Source organism: Austrofundulus limnaeus, unplaced genomic scaffold (genome assembly GCF_001266775.1).
Source record: "Austrofundulus limnaeus strain Quisiro unplaced genomic scaffold, Austrofundulus_limnaeus-1.0 Scaffold6, whole genome shotgun sequence".
NCBI lineage: Eukaryota > Metazoa > Chordata > Actinopteri > Cyprinodontiformes > Rivulidae > Austrofundulus > Austrofundulus limnaeus.
This window is the reverse complement of record NW_013952408.1, coordinates 1,162,021-1,184,134: the sequence shown is the minus strand read 5'-3', so window position 1 is coordinate 1,184,134 and position 22,114 is coordinate 1,162,021. Positions and strand designations below refer to the sequence as shown.

The 22,114-nt window shown below is 38.6% G+C and overlaps 1 protein-coding gene across 1 annotated transcript in view; it reads left to right on the top strand.

Moving 5' to 3' along the window:
• Nucleotides 1-12,672, top strand: part of wnt9a (wingless-type MMTV integration site family, member 9A) — a gene marked incomplete at its 5' end in the record, with an annotated part of 19,515 nt that extends 6,843 nt beyond the window's left edge. Inside the window, 3 exon segments of the mRNA XM_014029584.1 lie at nt 5,234-5,493; nt 5,625-5,887; nt 8,963-12,672. Of these exon segments, the coding sequence (XP_013885038.1) occupies nt 5,234-5,493; nt 5,625-5,887; nt 8,963-9,460 (1,021 nt within the window). The 3' untranslated portion in view covers nt 9,461-12,672.
• Nucleotides 12,673-22,114: the final 9,442 nt, after the last annotated feature.

The following is a 22,114-nucleotide window of genomic DNA, read 5'->3' as shown; positions in this document are numbered from 1 at the left end:
TATATATACTGTATGTGTTCTTTTTTTTGTTGGAAAATATAGTGAGTAATTTATGACTCGGCTGTATTCGATCCACCATATGTCAAGTTTAAACTTGCAGTGCTTTAACCTCTTGAGAATAATGTACACACAGACTAAGCTGCCTTTGTTTACATATGGTTGTGTGAGCATATGAGTAGCAGCTACAAAGCTGTGTGTGTGTGTGTTGGTAATTTATACCTATAGAATGTTAGCGGTGTGTGTTCTTTCCCCCACTGTGCAGGTTTTACTTCGCTTTCTAAACTATTTACAGGCCCAGCTAATGAAGAATAGGCAGAAGTACGAGCTTCCTCTTCTTAAGGTCTATTACATATCTGCAGTGATGATGGCGATGGAGTTTGGAGCGAGTCAATCATTTTCTCAAGGGATTGACTCCGAGGCTGCACAGTGTGAAATGAGCTGTTTTCACCGGACCCACTGCTTTGGAAAATGTATATAAAGTAAATGTCACGGGCAATGGGAGGTGCTGACAGGTAGAGAGAAGGGACTAAACAAACTTCTGTGCTCCTAAGTGAAAGATAGTGGAGGAGGTGCAGCGTGAGAGCATGTCAGCAGTGTCTGCGACCAGTGTATATAGAGGCGAACGTGTGAGTTGGGTAAAAAAGCAAAGCTGAGCAAACATCAGCAAGAACGTTGCATATGGATAATAGTGAGTTTAATATGTTAGTGTTATATTCCACGTAGCTGGTGTTGCTGTGCCAACATTTCAAACAAAAACACCTGCAGAAGTCGGGCATGTAAAAATGTAAAAAAACACTGATTCTGTGGATGAGCTTAGGACAGTGCAACTATCAGACCCATGAAAGCTAAATAAAGGTTCTCTACTGACAGTTTACGCAGCTACACAACTCAACCATACCTCAAGAGAAAGGCAGCTTGTTGGATGCAGATCTCAAAGACTTGATTAGCTCTATTGTTCAAAGAGGGTCATCATTTGAACAACAGAGCTAATCAAGCCTATTGTTAAGTGATGGCCCTCTTTTGCATGTGACTAACCTGTTTGTCCACCATGTGGAGGCAGTGCTTATAAGGCTGAGTTCACTTGAAACTCATCAGACTGAAGAAGTCTCTTGGAGGAGAGATGAAACGTTTCACTAAAGAAGAACCCATCCAGAGGACCTACTTGTTTATTTCTTTTAGATTTTTTCTACCTGGATTACTGAGATGCATCAGGGCAGTCAATCAAAGAATTTGCATTTCCCATGAAAATGAAAAGTGAATGCTTGTGCTAAAATATTCGGAAAAATAATAAGACTTTAGCTGAAAAAAGCTCAAATTAGCTAAAAAATAGCTAAAAACACAGAAAATGAAAAAAATGAAATTATTTAAAAAAGCTGAAAGAAGCACAAAAGTTGATATTAGCAAAAGAATAACAAAAAGGTCAAAATGATATAGCTTAAAAAAACAGGCAAAAGCTAAAATCAGAAAAATGGAAGCCGAAGGAAGGTGAGATTAGCACAAAGAATTTCAAAAAAGCAGAACCAGAACAAAAGGCCAAAAGTACAGTAAAGATTTATGAACATCTTTGAGGGTTTTATAAGGATGTTGAAGACAGCTTCATTCATTTTCAAGAAAAAAGGGCAGAACAAGCTAAATATATCAAAAAGTGTTGCTGAAATATCAAAAGTCGTAGCTAGAATGTTCTAAAGAAGCTGAACATTTCGATACATAAATTGTTGAAAATTTGCAGAGTGAGATAAATACTGAAAAAAAGTACGGACGAAAAAATGATCTCTACTGCCCAAATGACCGCTGGGGATGGCACCTGCTCCAGGGACCCCTGAACATAATATAAATAATAAATGGGTTAAAAGTATGGACAGATGCAGAGTTGTTATGGTTTAGTAAAGTCTTCAAGTTTTTGGAATGTCAGTGGCTTTTCATGGGTTCTGTGACTCCAGTGCAAACCACACTTWCAGAATGACTCATTATTGCTCTTTCTGAAAAGCTAATGTTCTGTTTTTTTGACCCCCTCCATTAAAAATCGGAGAATTTGACAACTTACCAATTATTTTCCCGTAATAAATTAAATGGATTATTTATTCATTTTCCCCTTGAACATTCTAGTTATATAGCTTATTGGTCGAAAAGTCATTTCAAAACAGGTAACCGATACTTTTATAGTCTTTGAGCTTTATTGATTTGCCAGAGACAATTTATGGCTCTGCTTTTCTTTATTTCTTTTCTTTTATAATAGTGATAACAGTTAAGGGAATTCAACTTTCCATTTCTTTGAAGATATGATTTTTTTATTGATTTCTGAGACTGAGCTGCCTAACAGCTTTCCTCTTCTTTTGTTCTCTAAGTGAGTTGAATGAGTTCCTTCTTCAACGAAACAGCAATTGTACGTATATTTGTGCAATCAGTGAAAAATATCATTTTTTCTCTAACAAGGGTCAGTCAGATTATTCAGTTAACCCGCTTATAAGATGTTGTTTAGTCTTTAGTAAATAGGGAGGAAACTCAGTGCATCTGTGATAGTATTTGACTGTGCTTTGGCTCATCGTGGAGCAGAAATATTGCACAATAGTCGACCCTGGATAGTAGCTTCTTCTCTAGAGATGTGAACAAGAGTGTGTTTCTTCTTCACACTTTGCCCTCAAGCTGTTTCAGTTGGAAGTATGCCTCTGTGTGAAAAGAGAGAGCAAACAGAGAGAGAAAAAGCCTCACAGATGGTGGAACTGAGTTTAACACAATGTCATTCCTGTCTCCCTCCAGTTTTGCTCAGATTGTTTTTTTGTCCCAGACGAGCAGACGTCATGCAGACAGTTGAGGCCTGTCACTCTAAGGGTTTTTGTTTTGACATGCTTTTAGGCTTTTGGAAGATCAGATGCCGATACGTGTTGCTATGCATGCTTTCCTTAAGAATGTGCACGTCATGTGAACAGTGTTCGTAAATCATCATTTGACAGTTGGAAATCTGCCTAAATCCACTCATAACACCATGCAAATGCATTGAAAGTTAGCTTTTATGGTGCAGATTTGCAGCGAAGGTAATTGTCTTAATAATTCTGTTCTCGGAGAATTTCAAATGGTCTCAATGTGGTACACTGTGCAGCACCAGCATTCAGTCGCTGACTCCTTGCTTGCAGTGGAAATGTTGTGGAACGATTGTAAGTCACATGTAACTCAGTGGGTCAGTTTAATGTGCTTGTTTTGGATTTTTCTGCATGTTTCATGACATGACTGCCGTTAAGAGGTGCATTTAACAAAGCATGAAAGAATTTGATGGAAAATGACCCTTGTTTAGAGACTCAGCTCTCATTCATTCCCGTTTTTTGTGTTTTATTTTCTTGTTGTGGGAGCAGATTTCGTCAAGACACAACTAGCCAACTTGAATTTTCTATTTGAAATGCATTACTGTTAGATGAGTTAAAACAATGTCAGCTAATGTTTATGCAAATCACGATGACTCCTTTTCAATTTGACAGCTTCAGTTGTCAATCAAGCCACGCACCGTGAAGTAAATATCATGCATCTGAGCATCTGTTAACGATTAGGTCAACTGATATGACACAGAGGGCTCAGGGGGAAATGTTTCCGTCAGTACAGTCTGTTATTGGACTTAATAAAACAAATCTCCTGCTGAAGAACTCCTCTGACCTTATGTTAGAGGCTGTGGTGAATATGAGAAACGACAGATTTGTCTCTGAAAAGAAGCATGAAGGATATTCGGATCACCAATCAGACTCCTATGCATCAACTCTGTAACATGTTACAAAACTCTATTTCCCTGTCTTATAGATGAATTTACATTAATTAATTTATTTTTTACTTGGAGATATTTTAAATGGTGCTAGCCTTTTTTAATAATTACGTTCTGAAAGATTACCATCAGGAATGAACTAGCCTCAGATGAACACAGGCCTGGACACTTGTGCTTTTGCGACATCTTTAAACCCATTTATTCTTCAGTTTCACTTTAGAGTGTAAAAGAGACCAGAAATTACACATAATGAACAACTACTGTGCCAATCCTGCCACTCGGCGTGACCAAAACGGTCACAGGCTGACAGCTGCGTCCCGCGTGTGTGTGCGTGTTTATGAACGCAACGCTCTGCTTTCCCCATCACAAGCCCACATTGCTGGTTGTTGGGTTTGCCAGCTATGTGGCAATTCTCACTTTGAGTGTTTTATATACACCTCCCTTAAATAAACTGACGAAAGAAGTGCGAGTTTACCACATGTTCTCCATGTGAGTTGAAACTTCAACGCGTCGTGTCGGTCTTGGTAACCTGAACGCTGTTGTTTTTCTATATTTAGAATAAACAGCTCTGCCGTGTGCTCGTGTTTAAATCCACACAGCATCGCTGTGAATGACAAGCCTTCAGGAATTAATAAAAAAATATTAAACCAAGCATCTGCAAGCTACTGTTTTGCATGCATGTCTCTCACATTTACATTAGGGATGTCCCGATCAAGATACTCAGTATTGGTATCGGTGGCAGATATGGCCATTTTTTTGAAAATCGGGTAGGATCGGATTTAGTCACGTGATCGAGCCGATCCAGTTTTCGCAACAGTTTTCAGCATCATCGTGCTTCACAACTGCCGTTAGGAAGTCAAGACGCACACAAGTGTGCAACCATGTCCACAGTGTGGGAACACTTTTCAGTGGAAAACAATGACGCTGAAACTGCAGCTTGCAAAATCTGCAAACTGTTTCTTGTGGTGGGAACAACAGGGCTCGCTTCAATACTACCACCCTTGTCACTTGGAAAGAAATAAAGCTATCGGATCTGTATCGGATCGGTATCGGAAAGACTAGTCATTAAAAAGATCGGATTGTATCGGGAGCTAAAAATCTGGATCGGGACATCCCTAGTTTACATGAAGCTAAAGATACAAATAGCCCCATGCAATCACAGTGGTTTGTTACTTAACATAAATGATGAAACTGCAGGTTGAATATTGATGTTTTTGAGTTGCGTCTTTCATTTGATACCTTGAAGAAAAAAAGTTTCCATTTCCCCATTCAGGTTATTTGTAATCTCCAGCAAATGTAGAATTCCTGCAAACATTAACCAACTAAACTCATTTGAACATTAACCAGCAGTGTTTTGAGCATTATGAATCCCATCTGTTCTATTTGTATCATAAGTCTTTACAGCTTAGCCTTTCCCCTTTTTTTTGTACAGAGCCATTCTCTTTGCGCCTGTTTGCTTTAACTGGCCTGTGTTTTCTCTCCCTCTAGGTTGACAGGTAATGAACCATTATCTCTCCTGCCACTGAATTCCCTACCAGAAGACTCCGTGGGCAGGGCCCACTTGAAACTTTGCGACCAGCTCAAACTGGACAAGAAGCAACGCAGGATGTGCAGAAGAGACCCGGGCATGGTGAATATTCTGAAGGAGTCCGTAATCCTGAGCGCCCTAGAATGCCAGCATCAGTTCCGCTTTGAGAGGTGGAACTGCACCTTGGAGGGGCGCCACCGAAGCAACATATTAAAAAGAGGTATGGATCGAGAGACACAAGGGATGTATAGATCAACCGTTAAAGCCTAATTTTTAAATTATTACACAGAGACAAAAAAGTGCAGCCCCTATTCTTCAACCATTTTTTTAAACACCATTATGCTTTCCCAGGATTTAAAGAGACAGGCTTCCTGTACGCCATCTCCTCAGCGGGGTTGATACATGCGTTGGCCAAAGCTTGCAGCGCAAGCCGCATGGAGCGCTGCACGTGTGACGAGGCCCCGTACCTGGGGAACCGCGAGGCCTGGCAGTGGGGCGGCTGTGGAGACAACTTCAAATTTGCCAACAAGTTTGTCAAGGAGTTTCTTGGCAAACGCTCTAACAAGGACCTGCGCGCACTTGTGGACATGCATAACTCAAATGTGGGCATGAAAGTAAGTGTTCCTGCTCCTCTAGTTTCCTGCGAGAAACGTCTGATAAAAAAAAGAAAACAAAAACAAGCTGTACATCATGTGAGGTCTTCCTAGAGCTGTGAGGGAGAAAAAAAAAACAGAATTGGAATATGTTGGCCTCTGCACAATCAGCGTTTGCTCTAATCTGTGGCAGACAGTTATTCATGAGCATTTCTGTGATGCTTGAAACATTTTAGGGAGTTGCTGAAAGAAGGCAGTGTTAATCACACGATAACTTCACTGCAGTATATTAGAAATAAATGGGTTGTCTTGTATTAAATGGGACATTGTGCAAAATCCACTTTTTATTAGTTAAATGCATTTTGTTGTCTACTTGGAGTTTCTAGTAGTGCAGAAACATTGAATTTGGTCTCTCCTTGTGCTGCGTAGTTATTTTTATATTCTGTTTGAGTCATGTTTTTCAACTCGTTCAGTTTTCTCTATTTTCTATGAGGTTTTTGAAAATATTACATCACATTATTTGTGATGGTGAGGTTAGGGTTAGCTTAGTTGACATACCAACTACAGTTTGGTCATCTTCATTTTCCTCTGGCTCTGGGTCAGACTCTGACACCTACATGTCAGGATGGTTGGACAAATCTTCTGTTGTTGAAATCTTTTAATGTGTAAATAAAAAGTTTCTGAGCCACTATATAGCTGCAAACCCCTTTATCAAACTAGAAGGGACCGGTCTGGATGCTAAAGGGAGTGGGGTGTGAAGCGCCTCATTTGGATTTAAAGAGACAGCCTCAAAATGAATTGTTTTGAGACACACCTCAGAAAACGGTTGAAAAAGGGGCTTATGGAGTTACAATAATGCTGCGTTCACACTGAACGCGATTTCAGCTTCAAAATCGCATCCAACGCTTCAAGTTTGAAGCTTGTGCACTTTGAGGTCAGACGCAGGTCAGCTCTTGAAGCGCTGCACGGCAAGAGCCTCCCCACCCCTCCCTCCTCTGTCGGGCTCTGTTTAATGTCGGACGAGGAAGTGGCTTTGCATTATTTACAGAGAGCAAGAGCATGTCACGTTCATCAGATAATTAATTCATAATTAATTCACCAGATAATTCAGAGACATTCTGAGTTTCATCACCCAGGAGCTGCGGGAGAGGCTCACAGCTCGCTTTCAGGACTATTTTTGTCCCGAGTCCAGTCTGATGAGCCGCTGCCAAGCATTGGTGCAGATATCTTCTGTCAGGACACCGACTGCAGGCACTCGATTTCAGCTAAAGAGCTCCTCTCCATCTGTTTCAGGTTAGTGGACATCTGTCCCGTCGGGAAATATGTCGCTACGTCACACAGTGGAGTCTCTCTGATTGGTTGACGCGGCGTGTCAAGCTGCAAAAGTTCAGATTTTCTAACTTCAGCGAGTTGCGCATCAAGCACGTCAAACGCTCAGATCGTTCAAATCGTTCAAATCGCGCTGCTCTAATCACGCTTGAGGCGCCGCAGCACTTCCTGACGCTGATTGAAGCGCGCCCACCATAGACTTTGCATGTAAACCTGATGCTCCTGATGCTGAAATCGCGTTTGTTGTGAATGCACCATGAGGAGGAATTCAGACCAAAGCATTGAAGTTCCACTTTATATAGATCCCAAATGAATGATTTAAATGTAAAAAAAGAGGGATTTAAAAGCATGGTATGTCCCCTTTAATGTAAAAACTTCCGTCAAATATAATACAATGGTTAAATTACAACACACAAGTGTTTAACCATGATTCACTCGTTAGGAAAGACAGACAGCGTTTAGACAAAATGTTGTCTACATTAAGTTGAAGTGATTTTCTTTTAGAATGCTGCTAAAAAACTACATTGGAAGACAAAGTGCTCTGTCCAAATATACAGTTAAAATGAGCAATAGTAGACTTAAAATGTTCACAGCAGTGACACTGATGTAAGTTTACACAAAGGAACCTTGGGAGATTGAAATTACTGAAAAAACAGTGCTCACTTTGAAACGTTGGAAATAAAGAAATTCAAACTGACTGAAGTAATTGCTACCGTAAATTTGGTGATAGTGAAAGTGCTCATTAGTCAATATTTGGTTTTCTTGTTCAGATTAAATAAGCACTAACTTTTTTATTTGTGCTCTGGCACAATTTGCCAATTGTTTATGGGATTTTTTATTTTTTTTTTATCTGGGAAGTTTTCGTTTTTTTAAATACCAACATAAAAAGAAGGAATGGTCATAATCGGTCAAGCCAAGGCAAACTGAAGGTTTGGAATATGTTTTCTTTTACTCAGCTTTTCCCTTCATCCTAACCATTTTTTGTGTTGCTTTCAGAATGAGTTATTGCAGAAGAACACGCACCATATGTCAGGGTGAACAGAATTCTCACTTTAAAAACTTGGCCCTCCTGAACACAATTCTTTTGGAGATTTTATTTGCCATTTAGATTTACAACATTGTTTTTGTTCTCTTTATGTGTATGTTTTGCACATTTAAGAAAAAAAAGATGCAAGTCCTACCTTACTTGCTCAAAATGTATTCCCACATTGAATAAATTCCCACAAAACTAGAATGTGCTAACATCTGCATCCCCTCTCTGACTTTTTAAAAGCTGACTGATCAAATTCTCTTGATTGGGGGATGTGATAAATAAGCACTTCCTGTTCTCTGATCGCTTTCGCATTCAGTTTAAGAAAATAAATGGCAAATTCTCTCTAAACTCCCGTTAGAAGAGCATATTCTCTCTACTTATTCTGTTTTTACCATTGTCGTCAATGCAACCCTCCCTTTGTACCTGGAAATTTTAGAATTTTGCTCGATTGTAACAAAAAGGTCCTCATAAAGGCGGTTGCTCTTTCTTTATTAAAAGCTTCTCACAATATTAGATTGTTCTTTAGTTCATGGGTCATTAGCAAAGCCTCTAATTATCTCTTTTATGAAAAAACAAACATTGAATTTAATAATCATCAAAAGGCTCTGAATAATTGTGAGCACATATTGGCTCTTTCAGGTTCTGCTTATTAAACAAAGACTTGTTAAATTGCATAGCTTTCATGCCTTTGATGTTTTACCGTGTCTAACAGTATCCCTTTGTCTCGGCCTCAGGTAATCAAGGCTGGATTGGAGACCACTTGCAAATGCCACGGGGTCTCAGGCTCCTGCACGGTCCGGACCTGCTGGAGGCAGCTCCCGCCCTTCCACGAGATTGGCAAGCAGCTGAAGCAGCGCTACGAGACCTCCTTCAAGGTCGGCAGTTCCACCAATGAGGCCACGGGGGAGGCTGAGATCTCCACGGGCCGGAGCCAGCAGCAGCAGCAGCAGCAGCAGCCCCTGCCTGGGTCGAGCGCTCAAATCCCCCGCACTATGGACCTGCTCCACATCGAGGACTCGCCCAGCTTCTGTAAACCCAGCAAGTACTCACCTGGCACTGCGGGCCGCAAGTGCTACAAAGACAAAAACTGTGACGCTATCTGTTGTGGGCGGGGCCACAACACGCAGAGCAAAGAGGTGACCGGGCCCTGCCAGTGCCAGGTGCGCTGGTGCTGCTACGTGGAATGCAAGCAGTGCACGCAGAGAGAAGAAGTGTACACCTGCAAAGGGTAAAGCCATCACCCGTCAGACCCCCAGGATCAGTGAAGCATATCACGGATGGTTGTGTTGAAGACAACTGGTTGTTTTTGTTCTCATGCGATGCTCTGCGTCCGGCATCCGAACATTATGCAGAGAAAAATGAAGCAATAAGCACTTTGAGGGAGGGTTTGTAGTTTAGATTATCAGGGGTCCTGCAGAGTAACAACTGTTTTCAGACAACTGGGTCATCATCTCAAGCTTTTTATCACATTGTTGCCTTGCAGACATTTACTTTTTAAAAACTTCATTGGCTCCATTTTGCAAGATAAAAGAAATAAAATATATAAGGCAGTTGATGAAGACCCAACACAAGGACAGCAACACTAAGAGACTGATGCCTTTGGCTTTGCCCAAAGAGGAACGATGTGTGTGCGTGTGTCTGTATGTGTGTGTTTTTGTAAGCTTGTGAGAATGTAGAAGACAACAAGTCTGAGTTACAATTTTTTATAGCAACAAAAATTGGAAACTGCTTAAAAAAAGAGGACAGGGTGTAATACTTATTTTACACGCACATATTTAAACTCAAACACGTCATGTGTTTGCATATGTATGTACATAAAAACAGTTATATTGTAATATTAAACAAGCCACTTATCTAACTTTGTAAAAACAAACCACTAAACACACAAATGTTTTATAGTTTGTGTGCTATTGCTCATTTCTATGTCCTGATTTATTTTGACAAGGCCGTTTGGAAAGCAGCACACTTGTGTTCGATGTCTTGCCGTGGATAATTTATGGATCCTTTGGGACTACTCCTTTATATAAAGGAAAGCTCTTTTTTTTGTTTCACTATTAAAATGAAATATGAAGCTGTTATACATGCAATTACAAAAAACAACTAAACCAGTCAGTTTAGGCTTTTATTGGCCTTGAGCAAATCCGTGTTCAGGGAATAAACTCAACCACTATATCTTTTTTTAATTTCAATTGAAAATAAATAGTGCAAATATAAAGAAGATGTAAGCCAACGATATTGCAGCAGGTTATCAGTTGATCAGCAGACACTCTGCATGTTTCTCCAATCAGAATTTATGGAGCTCTGTGCAGCTTAGATTTTTGTTATGGCTTTTTTCTTCTTCTTCTTGTACTTTGAAGTTGTAAACTGTGGAGAACTGCAGGAATGTAACTCCCTACCATTTCATATCTATTTTTCCTCCACAGCTGCTGCCATTCATATGAGCCATATTGTGCAGCAGCAATCCAAACAGTGGGGGGGGGGGGGGGGGGGGCAACTGAGACTGAAATTTGACTTGACCTGTGTGCAGATTAGCTCAAGTGAATATCTAAGTTTACTCCTTGCAGCGAATGCAAGCATATTCTAAAGACTGACGTTCGTGCAATGAGCCACAAATTGACGTCTAAATGCAAAAGTGGAAAATTTGCTGCTGTCTTCTGTCTGAAGTCAGTGAAGCTGTTATTATGCATGAATTCATTTGCCTTTTTTACAGTTACAGCTAGCACAGTTAGAACAGAGCAGCGTGTGGTCCCAAACATACGAAGCACAGTGACAGAGACACTTTTAAAGAACATGTTGACATGGAAGTACGCTTACTAGCTTTAAGGTGAGTGCTTTTCTCAAAATGTCACAATTTTAAGATAAATGCCTGTGAGAAAACAATAACTATTCACGTATTATAATCATTTATTCAGACATATTCCAGATTGGTGTGAATTAACTACTGAGTGAGGGATCCAGCGTTGTATTATAGCACCCTTCACGCACTGAAGCCTGAAAGCCCTTTGACGTATTTAAAAATCTGTTTTTATGGACACCGTCCAGTACAGAATTATTTGATTTCCTGTTTATTATTTTTGTAAATAGCAAAGGTTTCTTCTCCTGTGGTATATATATAGAAAAAAAGGCACATGTTCAACTCTCACAAGCATTTGAATCACCCTGAAAAATAGTGCTTTCTGTCAAAAACAAGAGACTCCTAGTTGTTGCAGATTATCATCATCAATGCTGCACTTCAAATCATAAAAAAACATACAGTTGGAAAACTATCTAAATAATTGCAATTAAATCCTCATTCAGATGATAAAATGTTGCTTTAGGAAGTGATCTTCTTTCAGCTTATTTATCCTGATGAGCTGCATTCCAAACATTTTGACACAAGATGGTTTTGCCACGTAAAAACTGGTCAAAACATATACATAGAACATTGCACACTAGGTGGAAACCATAATAACTATGCAGAGACTCTGAACATAAATGCCTGCTCCCCACAACTTCTGTTTTTTTTTACTTTACACACTTCTTGACCCAAACATAATGAGTTTCTGTACTCTTGAATGAATTTGCAATGGGCACAGCAGGATTACCAAATACACACAGAATGCATTTGTATGTACTTTTACTTTGTACAAAACCCCATACATTTCTCATGATGCAGGAAAGCAATCAATATGTAAACTTAATGTCATCAATAGTCTCAAAAACACAACATTGCATCATTAGCTGTCGGTGAATTGTGTACAAAATTCTATTTTGTAGAAAAGGATGAAAGATAAATTATTTTAAATGTACTTGGAGCTTATATTGAGTGTAAATAAAGTAAAATATATATATATATATATTTTTTTTTTCCCCATCTGTATTTTATACTCTATTTTTCTTTTTGGTGTTTGTTCCTATTTGGGGTGGAGGCTTCAAAAAGCAATGTATAATATAAACTTGTATCATTTTATGTAAACAATTATCCAAGCACTTTTAAATCCTAACAATTTTTCAACCAACTCACTTCAAGTTGTTTTTGTAAATCACAATCATCCAAATGTTTGAAATGATGTAATCTGTATTTATAAGCATTTTGTGAAGACTCAACTCTGTAATTTGAGTTATCCTGATATAAAGTTTATCGCAACATAAAACTGATTTATACTCACCTATAAATCGCGCACCATGTACATTTTGTTAGGATTTATTTTGTGCTTGTAAAATGGAGATAAAAACACACAAACTATGTATTTTGTTTTGTGATATTACACCAGCAGAGTTTTGTTCATGTTCACCTATTCATGTCTTATGGGAACTCTAAATTATTTTCCTCTACCTCATGTGTATAGCTTGTAGGTATAAACAGATTGCGGATGACTGGTAAGAATGTATTTAAGTTATTTAACATCTTCGTATAACAAAGGCGAAAAAMCCCCGAAAATAATAAATGAATTTTTAAATTTTTTTTTCCTGTGATTTTTTCATTATTTGAGATGTATGGAGCATTTAAGTTCTGGGAAAAAAAGCTGAATAATAAATAACATTAGAAAAATAAAATTTCAAATGCAGAGCTGTTTAAATACATTGCTCAGGGAAACATCTTTACTGAAAGTCTAAAATTCATTCTGCAAATATTGCCATTACATTTAAAATTTTGTTTAATTTTAAATGAACTAATCTCTGGCCCAAAAATGGTCCACAAGCCACAAGATTTTTTTCTTCAACCCCAATTCCAATGAAGTTGGGACATTGTGTAAAACATAAACAAAAACAAACAAACAAAAATAAAAAAAACAAACAATGATTTGCAAATCATTTGAAAACCATATTTAATTTATTTCACTACAAAGTCTAGAAATATTTAATGAGCAACACATTCCAAAAAATAAAAAAAAATAATAAAAAAATAAAAGCACGGACAGGGGCAACAAAAGACTGGGACAGTTAAGGAATGCTCTAAAAACACCTGTTTGGAGCCTTCCACAGGTGAACAGKTTAATTGGAAACAGATGAGTGTCGTTATTGGCTATAAAAGGAGCATCTCTGAAAGACTCGGTCGTTCAGAAGCAAGGAGGAGGTGACGTTCACCACTTTGTAAACAACTGGACAAGCCAATAGTAAAACAGTTTGAGAACAAAACATAACAGGAAGTGGCCATTCATAAATGACATCGCAAAGTAAAAAAACGAAGAACTTTGCGAGTTCGGAGATTGAAGTCCTGCTCTCAGAGATCCAGAAAAAAAATTGTCTTTTTTAGCAGCGTCAGACCTGCTAAAGCCGAGGAATGAAATGAYGACTGCTGTTAATGTTGTGTCTCCTGCGGGTCGAACACAGTCACAGAAATGCAAATCTAAATCATTTTCATCTCTCTCTCTTTTTTTTTTTTATTGATGGCCTCCCTTCTCCCCCTTTAGCCATCCTCTCCACACCATTATTATGTTTTTTTTTTTTTTTAATTTTCATCTCTCTCTCTCTAGTCCTCCGGTTTTTCTTTGGTCAAATATTTTTAATTTAAGTGTTAACAACTGTGTTGGATAGTTTTCATTTATTCAGAAGAAGAGCAGTCGCGCACCGCTACCCCACCACCCCCGCCTGACCGTCTCCCCCCTCCAGACCGTCGCAAGTGTCAAGTTATGAAAAAAAAAATCATTTTAAACTGTCTCCAGACTTTTATCAATGCATAATTTAAGTTGTTTTTTAGTTTGAGATCTTCTTATTAATTTTGCAGTGTTATACAACAGCATTAAAAGCCAATTTAATTTATTCTAACTAATTTATGCTGTTAGTTACATTTAAAATCTAATTCCAATTCAAACAGAATAACAGAATTTTTGTTGTTGAGTTTAAATGATCAGTTTGAACTTTAAAAAATCAGAGATTTTGTAGACAATTTATTAATGAACAAATCTTTTAAAAATGTTTAAAGCGGCAGCAGTAATTCAGCAAATGTCTGCCAGAATCCTACCTGCCAATCCATTTTTATTTACTGAGACCTTTATCCCCAACGGTTCTATTCCAAGATTTATCTTTCTGATATTTATGGCAACACATTTTAAGGGCAAAGGGAGTGACTAAAAAGTCACTATCTCAAATCTCTGCTGGGAAAAATGTCTGAGAACATTATTTTCTAGAAAAACAGAGTAAATCAAAATGCATCATCTGCGACTTAACAAGACAGCTGTTTACAGGAATCGGATATAGACTTTGTTGGGTCTTTGCACTCATTCTCACTTTAATTTGACTTTTTATTTTGCTATAGTATAAAGTGATTCTCAAAATAAACGTCATGTTAAATTGTTACCCAATACAGAATTTTTTATGTCAGTGTCAAATCAAGTCAGCAAGATCAAATATTCTGGATTTATAGCTTTCAGACACGCAAAGTTTCAACAAACTGTTTCCGCCTCAGCACACGAGGATTAGAAGATTTCAGCGTTTTCTCTTTCAGCAGTCGTGCAAATATCTTGAGGCCTCATCATGAAAGCCTTAAAGCTCCATTAATCCAAAACAAAATGGGATTTGTTATTTTAGACTGTGAATGGCAGCTTCCCATCCAGTTAGAAAGCAAAACCCAGTTATGAGTCTATCTGTTCTAATACCTATCACACCAGTGGAAAAGCCTACATGAAATACTCAACACGTGTGTAAATTAGAAGTGCATGAGCAGCACCCTGTTGATGTTAGCTTTGAGTCTACTGGGTCCTCGCATGCTGTTCCAGGAGAAACTAAAGTGGTTTAATGTTCCTCCTTCTAACATCCTGCTCTGTACCAGCCTCTGATATGAGCTGCAGGTCTGAGGTGGAACGTAATCTGATAACACTTTGGAAGCTTCTTCCATGAAGAAAGCAGATGATGTTGGACCATAGACTGCCCACCTTGTCCAGACTGTTTCTTCTTGCTGCCATCCTCCTTGTATGTAGAGTTGTGACAATCAGAAACATGTGAAATACTGTAAAACATGAACAGCTGATTTTTCATACTCAGACTCGCACATGACAAAAAAAAAAAAAATCGTATAACAACTTTGGTCTTACAAACACTCAAACACATTTCACTTACGAACATTCAGATGTCAGCCGGGAAATCTCATGAGACCTCTCGAGATAAAACGTGAGTTCAGAGTAAATAAACATGGCCGATGAGGTAGACGTAGTGGCGAGCATTTGTGGACTATTTTTAACAGAGAAAAAACGGGAAAAAAAAAGACATATCCAACATGCACCAGTCTTTCTGGTCCACCTGTTATTGTTTTGTCTTCTGTATTTTAGATTACCCTCAATGTTTCTGTCCCTTTCTGACCGACTACAGAGCCTTTAGATTGTYGAAAGGGCAAAATCAGGCCAAAAATCAGCATCTTGCCATTTGATCATGAAAAGTGGCAAAGGGTTTGGTAATCCATTGCTTCAATGAGTAGGATGCATGTATATATTAGGATGAAAAAAGAGGTTTTGTGTTTTGTTGCATTGAAAAACTCAATCTAAAATAAATTTGTATGGTAATGTCCACAGTTTAAATCCTCTGAGCTGTTACTTTTCGCTCCTCAAAAACAAGTTTCTGAAATGTTTGTACCTGATGCTACAGGTCAGTGTTCATTTTTTTCCCCAGTGTTTAGGAAAAAGCAAGTTCCTCTTTGGAAAATGTGATAGATGTCGTAAGCGCGCGCTCCTTCCTTTGCCTATCTCCTGCATCCCTGCCCATAAAATGACCCTGTTTTAAAGTTGTTTTTGATGGTTCTTAAATACTTGTCAAAGCTTGTAACTCAGCTTAAAAACAAGTAGRAGTAAAGGAAAGCACTTTTTTTTATTAAAGAATGCTGCTAAATTCATTGGACGTAACTGGCTCTTTTAAAATTAACAGGTATTCTCAGAACAAAAGGGTTCTTCCAGCTGTTTGTGATACACTTTGCACTCAAACTTAAGGTGATAGAAACATTAATATTCATTCAGGATAAATCAGAAAACAAGATGTTTAAATCATTAAACACCATGAGCTTTGCACTGTAATATTTCTCATATGTGTTTCATGACACCATCCACTGTGGAAACTATCAGGGCTTTTCCTCTGGCCTATCACTCCATACTCTTGGTCCCTGCACATTTTCCATGTGACTTCAGGGACTCAGACTCATCGAGCATGACTGAGGCCTGTCTGCAGAGCGAGATGGATAATGATGATAACTGACTCGGGAGGTTTTCAGCACTTGCTCACAATCATAAAAATGTCAGCCCAACATGACAAAGCTCGTTTTTTAAAACCCTCCTCTTGTGTTTTAACATGCTGCTCTTCTGCTCCAGTAAAAAAAACGAATAAAACAATATGGCTCATAAATTGTGCAAACTCTCGAGTGCAGCTGAGTTAAAACATTCTCCTTCTGGAAAAATAGAATAATAGATAAACAAACTGTCAAATAAATAACATCGGACATGTGTTTTGTTCATAGGCACACATAGTTGAAGAGCGATGAAAGCCCCAGAGATCCCATAGCAGTGTTTCTTATGGTGTGGGAGATGGGATAAATGTAGTTCTGCATAAACGCCTGCTTTTTTTATCTACGTATCTGCGCTTGCAATTTCACCAGAAGTATTGGATCACCTGCCAGGAGAGGTGCAGGGTTAGAAATATTTTATTCTAGAGGAAATGCCTTCTAATACTCAATTATTCACCAAAATCACAGAGGGGATGGATGCTCTAAGTTGTTTAACAGAAAGAATTTTCAGAGAAAACAGTTCATCATTTATGTTATCTGAGACAAGAGAGTGTTCTGATGGATCACCAATGGCAGTAGGACATATGCAATGGACATATTCCCCTCAGCCCATCAATTTTCCAAGACAGAAAGGACTTTGGAGATCACTCTGTGCACATTCAGTGCAATAACTACACAACAAAAAATGTCAAGAGTAAAACAGCATTTTACAATAACAAAGTTTACAGCCACCAGGCCACCACCTGTTTCCTGCATCAAAATGTGCATGAAATATTGACAAAACGTACAAGTTGTGGGTCATTTTTTCCCCCCTAAATGTTAATTTTGTCTGAGCCCATAAGGGAAAGTTGTACAACAGTGAGTGAAAAGAGGAACTGGAAGTTTCTATCAGCAGCTGTGCTGACCTACTACCAGTCATTTGTGTCTGTGTGTGGGGTGATGAGTGGGAACTTCAGTTGTAGCTGTGATGACTGTGTGTGGGTGTGTGTTGCCCGGGAGGAGCGTTACAATGGTGAGCTGATGAAAGCGTGGGGGTTCACAGAGATGGTCCATGAAGCTGCTGTCCAGCTCATGCTTCAGTTGGGCAGTAAAGATTCCCCAGCTGTCCCAAGGATTATCCTGTGTGCTTATGTGATCAGGATACACGGCACCGAGGCTCGACCAGGCGCCTCTGACTCGGAGAATGTATGACATGAACTGGGAGGAAAAAGGATGGATGGGAAATGCTATGGGGGCCAGGAACACCCACGAAAAAGCGTGTGTTGAGTCTGTGAGAGGCCAAATTTGCTTATTGCTCTCCCTTTTCTTTTGGTAAAGACAATGCAGACTGTAGATTTTGTTTGACAACATTCATTTCGTAAAGCCAGTTTTTTGTTAGGGCATACAGTGACTCTGTGTTAGATGCTCATAGTTTTTCATAGTTTTTCATGGTGCAAGCTCAAGCTGTTTGATTAACTTTTGAACCACTGTCAATTTTAAATAACACAAACATTTAAAGTAGACTTATGGTTTTAAATCCTTTTTCACATTTAAATCATTTAGCTGGGGTCTGTATAAAGTGGAACTGCAACACTTTGGTCTGAATTCTTCCTTACTGTAACTCCACAAACCCCTCTAATGTTTCTGATGTGTCTCAGATCATCTCGTTTTGACGCTGTCTCTTCTAGATTAAGAGGCTAAATTAAACATTTCTGCACTCCCAGAGACTAAYTGAATGCATTTAACAAGAAAGTGGATTTTTCATGATATGTCCCCTTTAAACAGTTATTTGGTAGCTCAAACAGTGGCTAGCTATTAACAGTGTAAATCACCAGCTTTATCAGAATACAAAATTTTAATGACTCGTTTGAATGACAATGCAAGGTTTCTTGATTTGACTTCAGTTCACTTTAATTCACAAGTTTGCAATTAATATGATGAATGAATATGAATGAATGAATATGATGAATATGATGAATGAATATATGAATATATGTCCCACTAACACAATCATTTAATAAGTGCGCATTTATCCATTAATCGRTATACTGAGGTGGATTGTATTGTTGCACCCCTACTAGCTATTATGTTTCTTTTGAAGACTGAGGTCTTTCATGCATAAATATCATAATATTCCTGCCAGAATTCCCACATATTGCAAAATAACTGGTAGTGTAAAGGGTTAAAAACTGTTTACATGGATCATAATAAATGTTTTGAGTTCGTAATTATTTTAAGATTGTCTACTTTGGTCTTGGCCAGCCAAAAACAAGTCGTTAGCACATCAGTTTGAACAAAACGCTATATTATTATTTATATATTGCATGTTCATAACATTTCAGTAGAGTCCAACTCCAAAATGCATAGCCATTTTTCAATGTTTATTTTGATTTTATACACTTTTAAATGTTAAATTGGAATTAGACAGACATTACCTYATAGTAAACCTGTTATAGAGTGCCTACAATACCTAAATAAAGTCATTGTCATGATGGGTTGGTCTTGCAATATATATTTGCTGGACAGCTCGGAAAGTCTTTAAWATATAGGAAACACTGATGTTAACACAGGAAGAGGCAGTGCGTTTCCTCCTGCCCTCTCTCCCTGAAATGTTTTTTCGCCGGCTTGGAAGAATGACATGCAGAATGGGCAAACGGCTTGACATGTTGTGTGTGTGTGTGTGTTGCCTCAGCCTAGAGTCATTTTTTTTTATCACAGCTGCGAATTGCCCGCTTGACTGTACCAGACTGTGTGGCACGGGTTCAAGAGTAACGCTGATCTCATTGGGTCACAACTAGTGCCGCCTAATAAGCGGTGGCAGAGAAACCATCGCTCTTGCCTTACAAACGAATGAAAGTGTAACAGAAATCCAGWGGAATAGCGAGGTATGTGGCGAGGCAACTTCTAGATTCACTCACCACTTCCACGGTAACAATGTTGGTGACAAATTTGGTGTGGGAATATAAGCTAAGGAGATCGTAATCCTGTCTACAAATGCGAGACAGTTTGCTTTAGCTGGATTCCCACCCTCACTGTTTTTGTGGCCAGCATTTGCCTGCTAAATTGAATCCTGAAGGGTAGCAGAGTGTGGTTTAACAGAGAGGTACTTGAGAGTCTGTCACCAAGATTTCAACAAGTGCAGTTGGCTGCTTCAATAAGAGACCCTCTAAGAACAGAAGAAAGGAAGGACTACACTGTCAGCAGGGGCTCCTCTTTGTTTTGTGTGAATTTGGTCATTTGTTGGCTGAGGTCAGCTCTCTAAGATTAGGATTGCTGGTGGTGACGGTGTGTGTGCGGTGGGGTGGGACAAAGTTGTTAATCCGTTGATTTAGTTGGAGTTAACACGTTGGAAAGGGTCCAGCAAGGATTTAAGTCACAATTGGAGAGAGGCAGATATATTGAGAGGAGATGGTGGGAAAGTTGAAATACTCCTCTTTTTTTCCCCTCAAAAAAAAAAAAAACCTTCTAAAAAAGGAAATTGCAGCAACAGTCTGTGGTGGGTAATTAAAAAGTCCTAAACTATTCTAAACTGTGTGATATTTTTAAATATTTGAGGTAAGCTCAGCATATGAAACACTTGCATTAAAAATGCACAAAGGCAAATCACAAATTTTCACTTTTACGGTAGAAAAAAAARGAAGTGTTTTCCTTTTTAGCACATTGACAAAACATTATTTTTCTTGGCAAAGTACGTTTGAAGAACTTCATCAAGCATGAAAACATGAATAATTTTAATTTGAAAAAAAAATGGAACAAGCGGTGGGTTGTCAAACATGTTGACCCTGCAGACAGATTCAGAAAATTCTTGAGAAACATGTTAAGACAGGACGGGGGAAGCGTAACCATCCAGGACAAAGAAACATTCCTTGTGTCAGTAATACTTGTGTTTTTTCACGTCTGTGTTTTCAATTACATTAGTGGGCTTGTTGAGAGAGAAAAGCAAGATTATCACGCAAAAAAAAAGCCATCTTCCAGAACAGCTATTTACAGAACTGATGCAGCCTCACAAAAATGGCTAGCTGCACCTTGACTTATTGAATTTTGGAGAAGCTGTCAACGAGTTGAGCAACTGTCTTTTTTTCTCCGTGTCTACTTCTAATTCACTATATTCAATGTGACACCGCAGCTGTCTGTGAGCCCCATTTCATGGCTGCAGCCAGCCGGGGTAGACAAGTGCACCTTGCAGTCTGAGATTTTAGTGACCACAGGTCGTAACTTCTCACCCTGCTCCTCAAAACACAAACACACACAAGCACACAGAGTTACTCACTCATCAGCAGCCAGTTTTAGCCAAGTATTCAAGTTTGAAACTTTTTTTTGGGGGTGGGGGGGGGTTGAACATTCAAGTTCAACATCTCCATCTTGCCTGAAATGTTGATTCACTGCATGAGCCTTTGGTTACAAGATAGTCTCTTTTATTTACTTATTTATGTAACTCAATTATGAGGAAAAAATGACAATTTTTTTGAGATGTTGCAGATATCCACGTTTATTTTTCCATGTTTTTGTGCTCCAGAGGTTTTCCTGTTCTTGTGAATCCGCTGAGGTTTTCGTCATGAAGCCCTTCCAGTTCATCTGACTGCTGACAAAAAAACACGTGAGCCTGTAACTTGGATAAATTTCTCTTTCAAACTAGAATGAATTGCTCGTGAAGCGCCTCGTTTGGATTTAAAGAGACAGTCTCAAAATCTGAGATGATCTGAGTCACATCTCAGAAAAGAGGTGAAAGAGAGACGAGTAAAGTTAAAATGATGAATTCAGACCAAAACATTGCAGTTTCACTTTATATAGYCCCAACTGAATGATTTAAATGTGAAAAAGAAGGATTTAAAAGCATAAGAACATCTGTTCAGCTGCATTAGCTCAGTGAATTGTGTTGACAGACACGTCTTGATATTATTACTTTGATTGATGGATTGTTCTTTTTTAATTTGTTTTTCTTATTGTTTTGGAATTTTGTAGACATTACCTTTGAGATTCAGAAAATAAATTAAAAAAGGTTCATTCAGCAGCAGTTGGCCACTTCAAGTACTTGTTAGGCATTTAGCTGATATGACAAACTGTGTCTGCACTACTTGTTGGTCCAGCCAAAAACTACAGTTAATTATTTAACAGCTGTGTTTTCTATAAAATAACCTATGACTTTTGAGAGAACTGTACATACAAGTCCCATACCACTTTTAGGAATGTTTTTTAACCCTGAAAGTGTGCACAGCTGCCCACAAATCTTGCWGAGGATTATTATATATATTTTCAATGAGGACGTCACTTTTCCAGTTTTGTTCTGAAAATTACATTTTAATTTACTACATGGCAGGGCATTCTTACCTCTCAAACAGAGGTGGAGACTTTTTTTTGCAAGGGGTGGCACAGGGGTGACACAGAGGTAACCAATGTGTTTTTAGAGGCCACAAACAAATAAAGAAAAACACTCTGGATTAAAAGAAAATCAAGATCGCTACATTAGATTATTCCAAAAGGTTTTAATTCMGTTGTTTCAAGATATAATGAGCTGACAATTTATGTGAATGTACACAGCTACAGCGGGCGAAATAAGTATTGAACACGTCACCATTTTTCTCAGTAAATATATTACTAGAGGTGCTAATGACATGAACTAGTGTCATGCATTGCTCAGATGTGATTTTGGCCCATTCTTCCACACAAACTGTCTTCAAATCTTGAAGGTTTCGTGGACCTCTTCTATGAACTCTGATCTTTC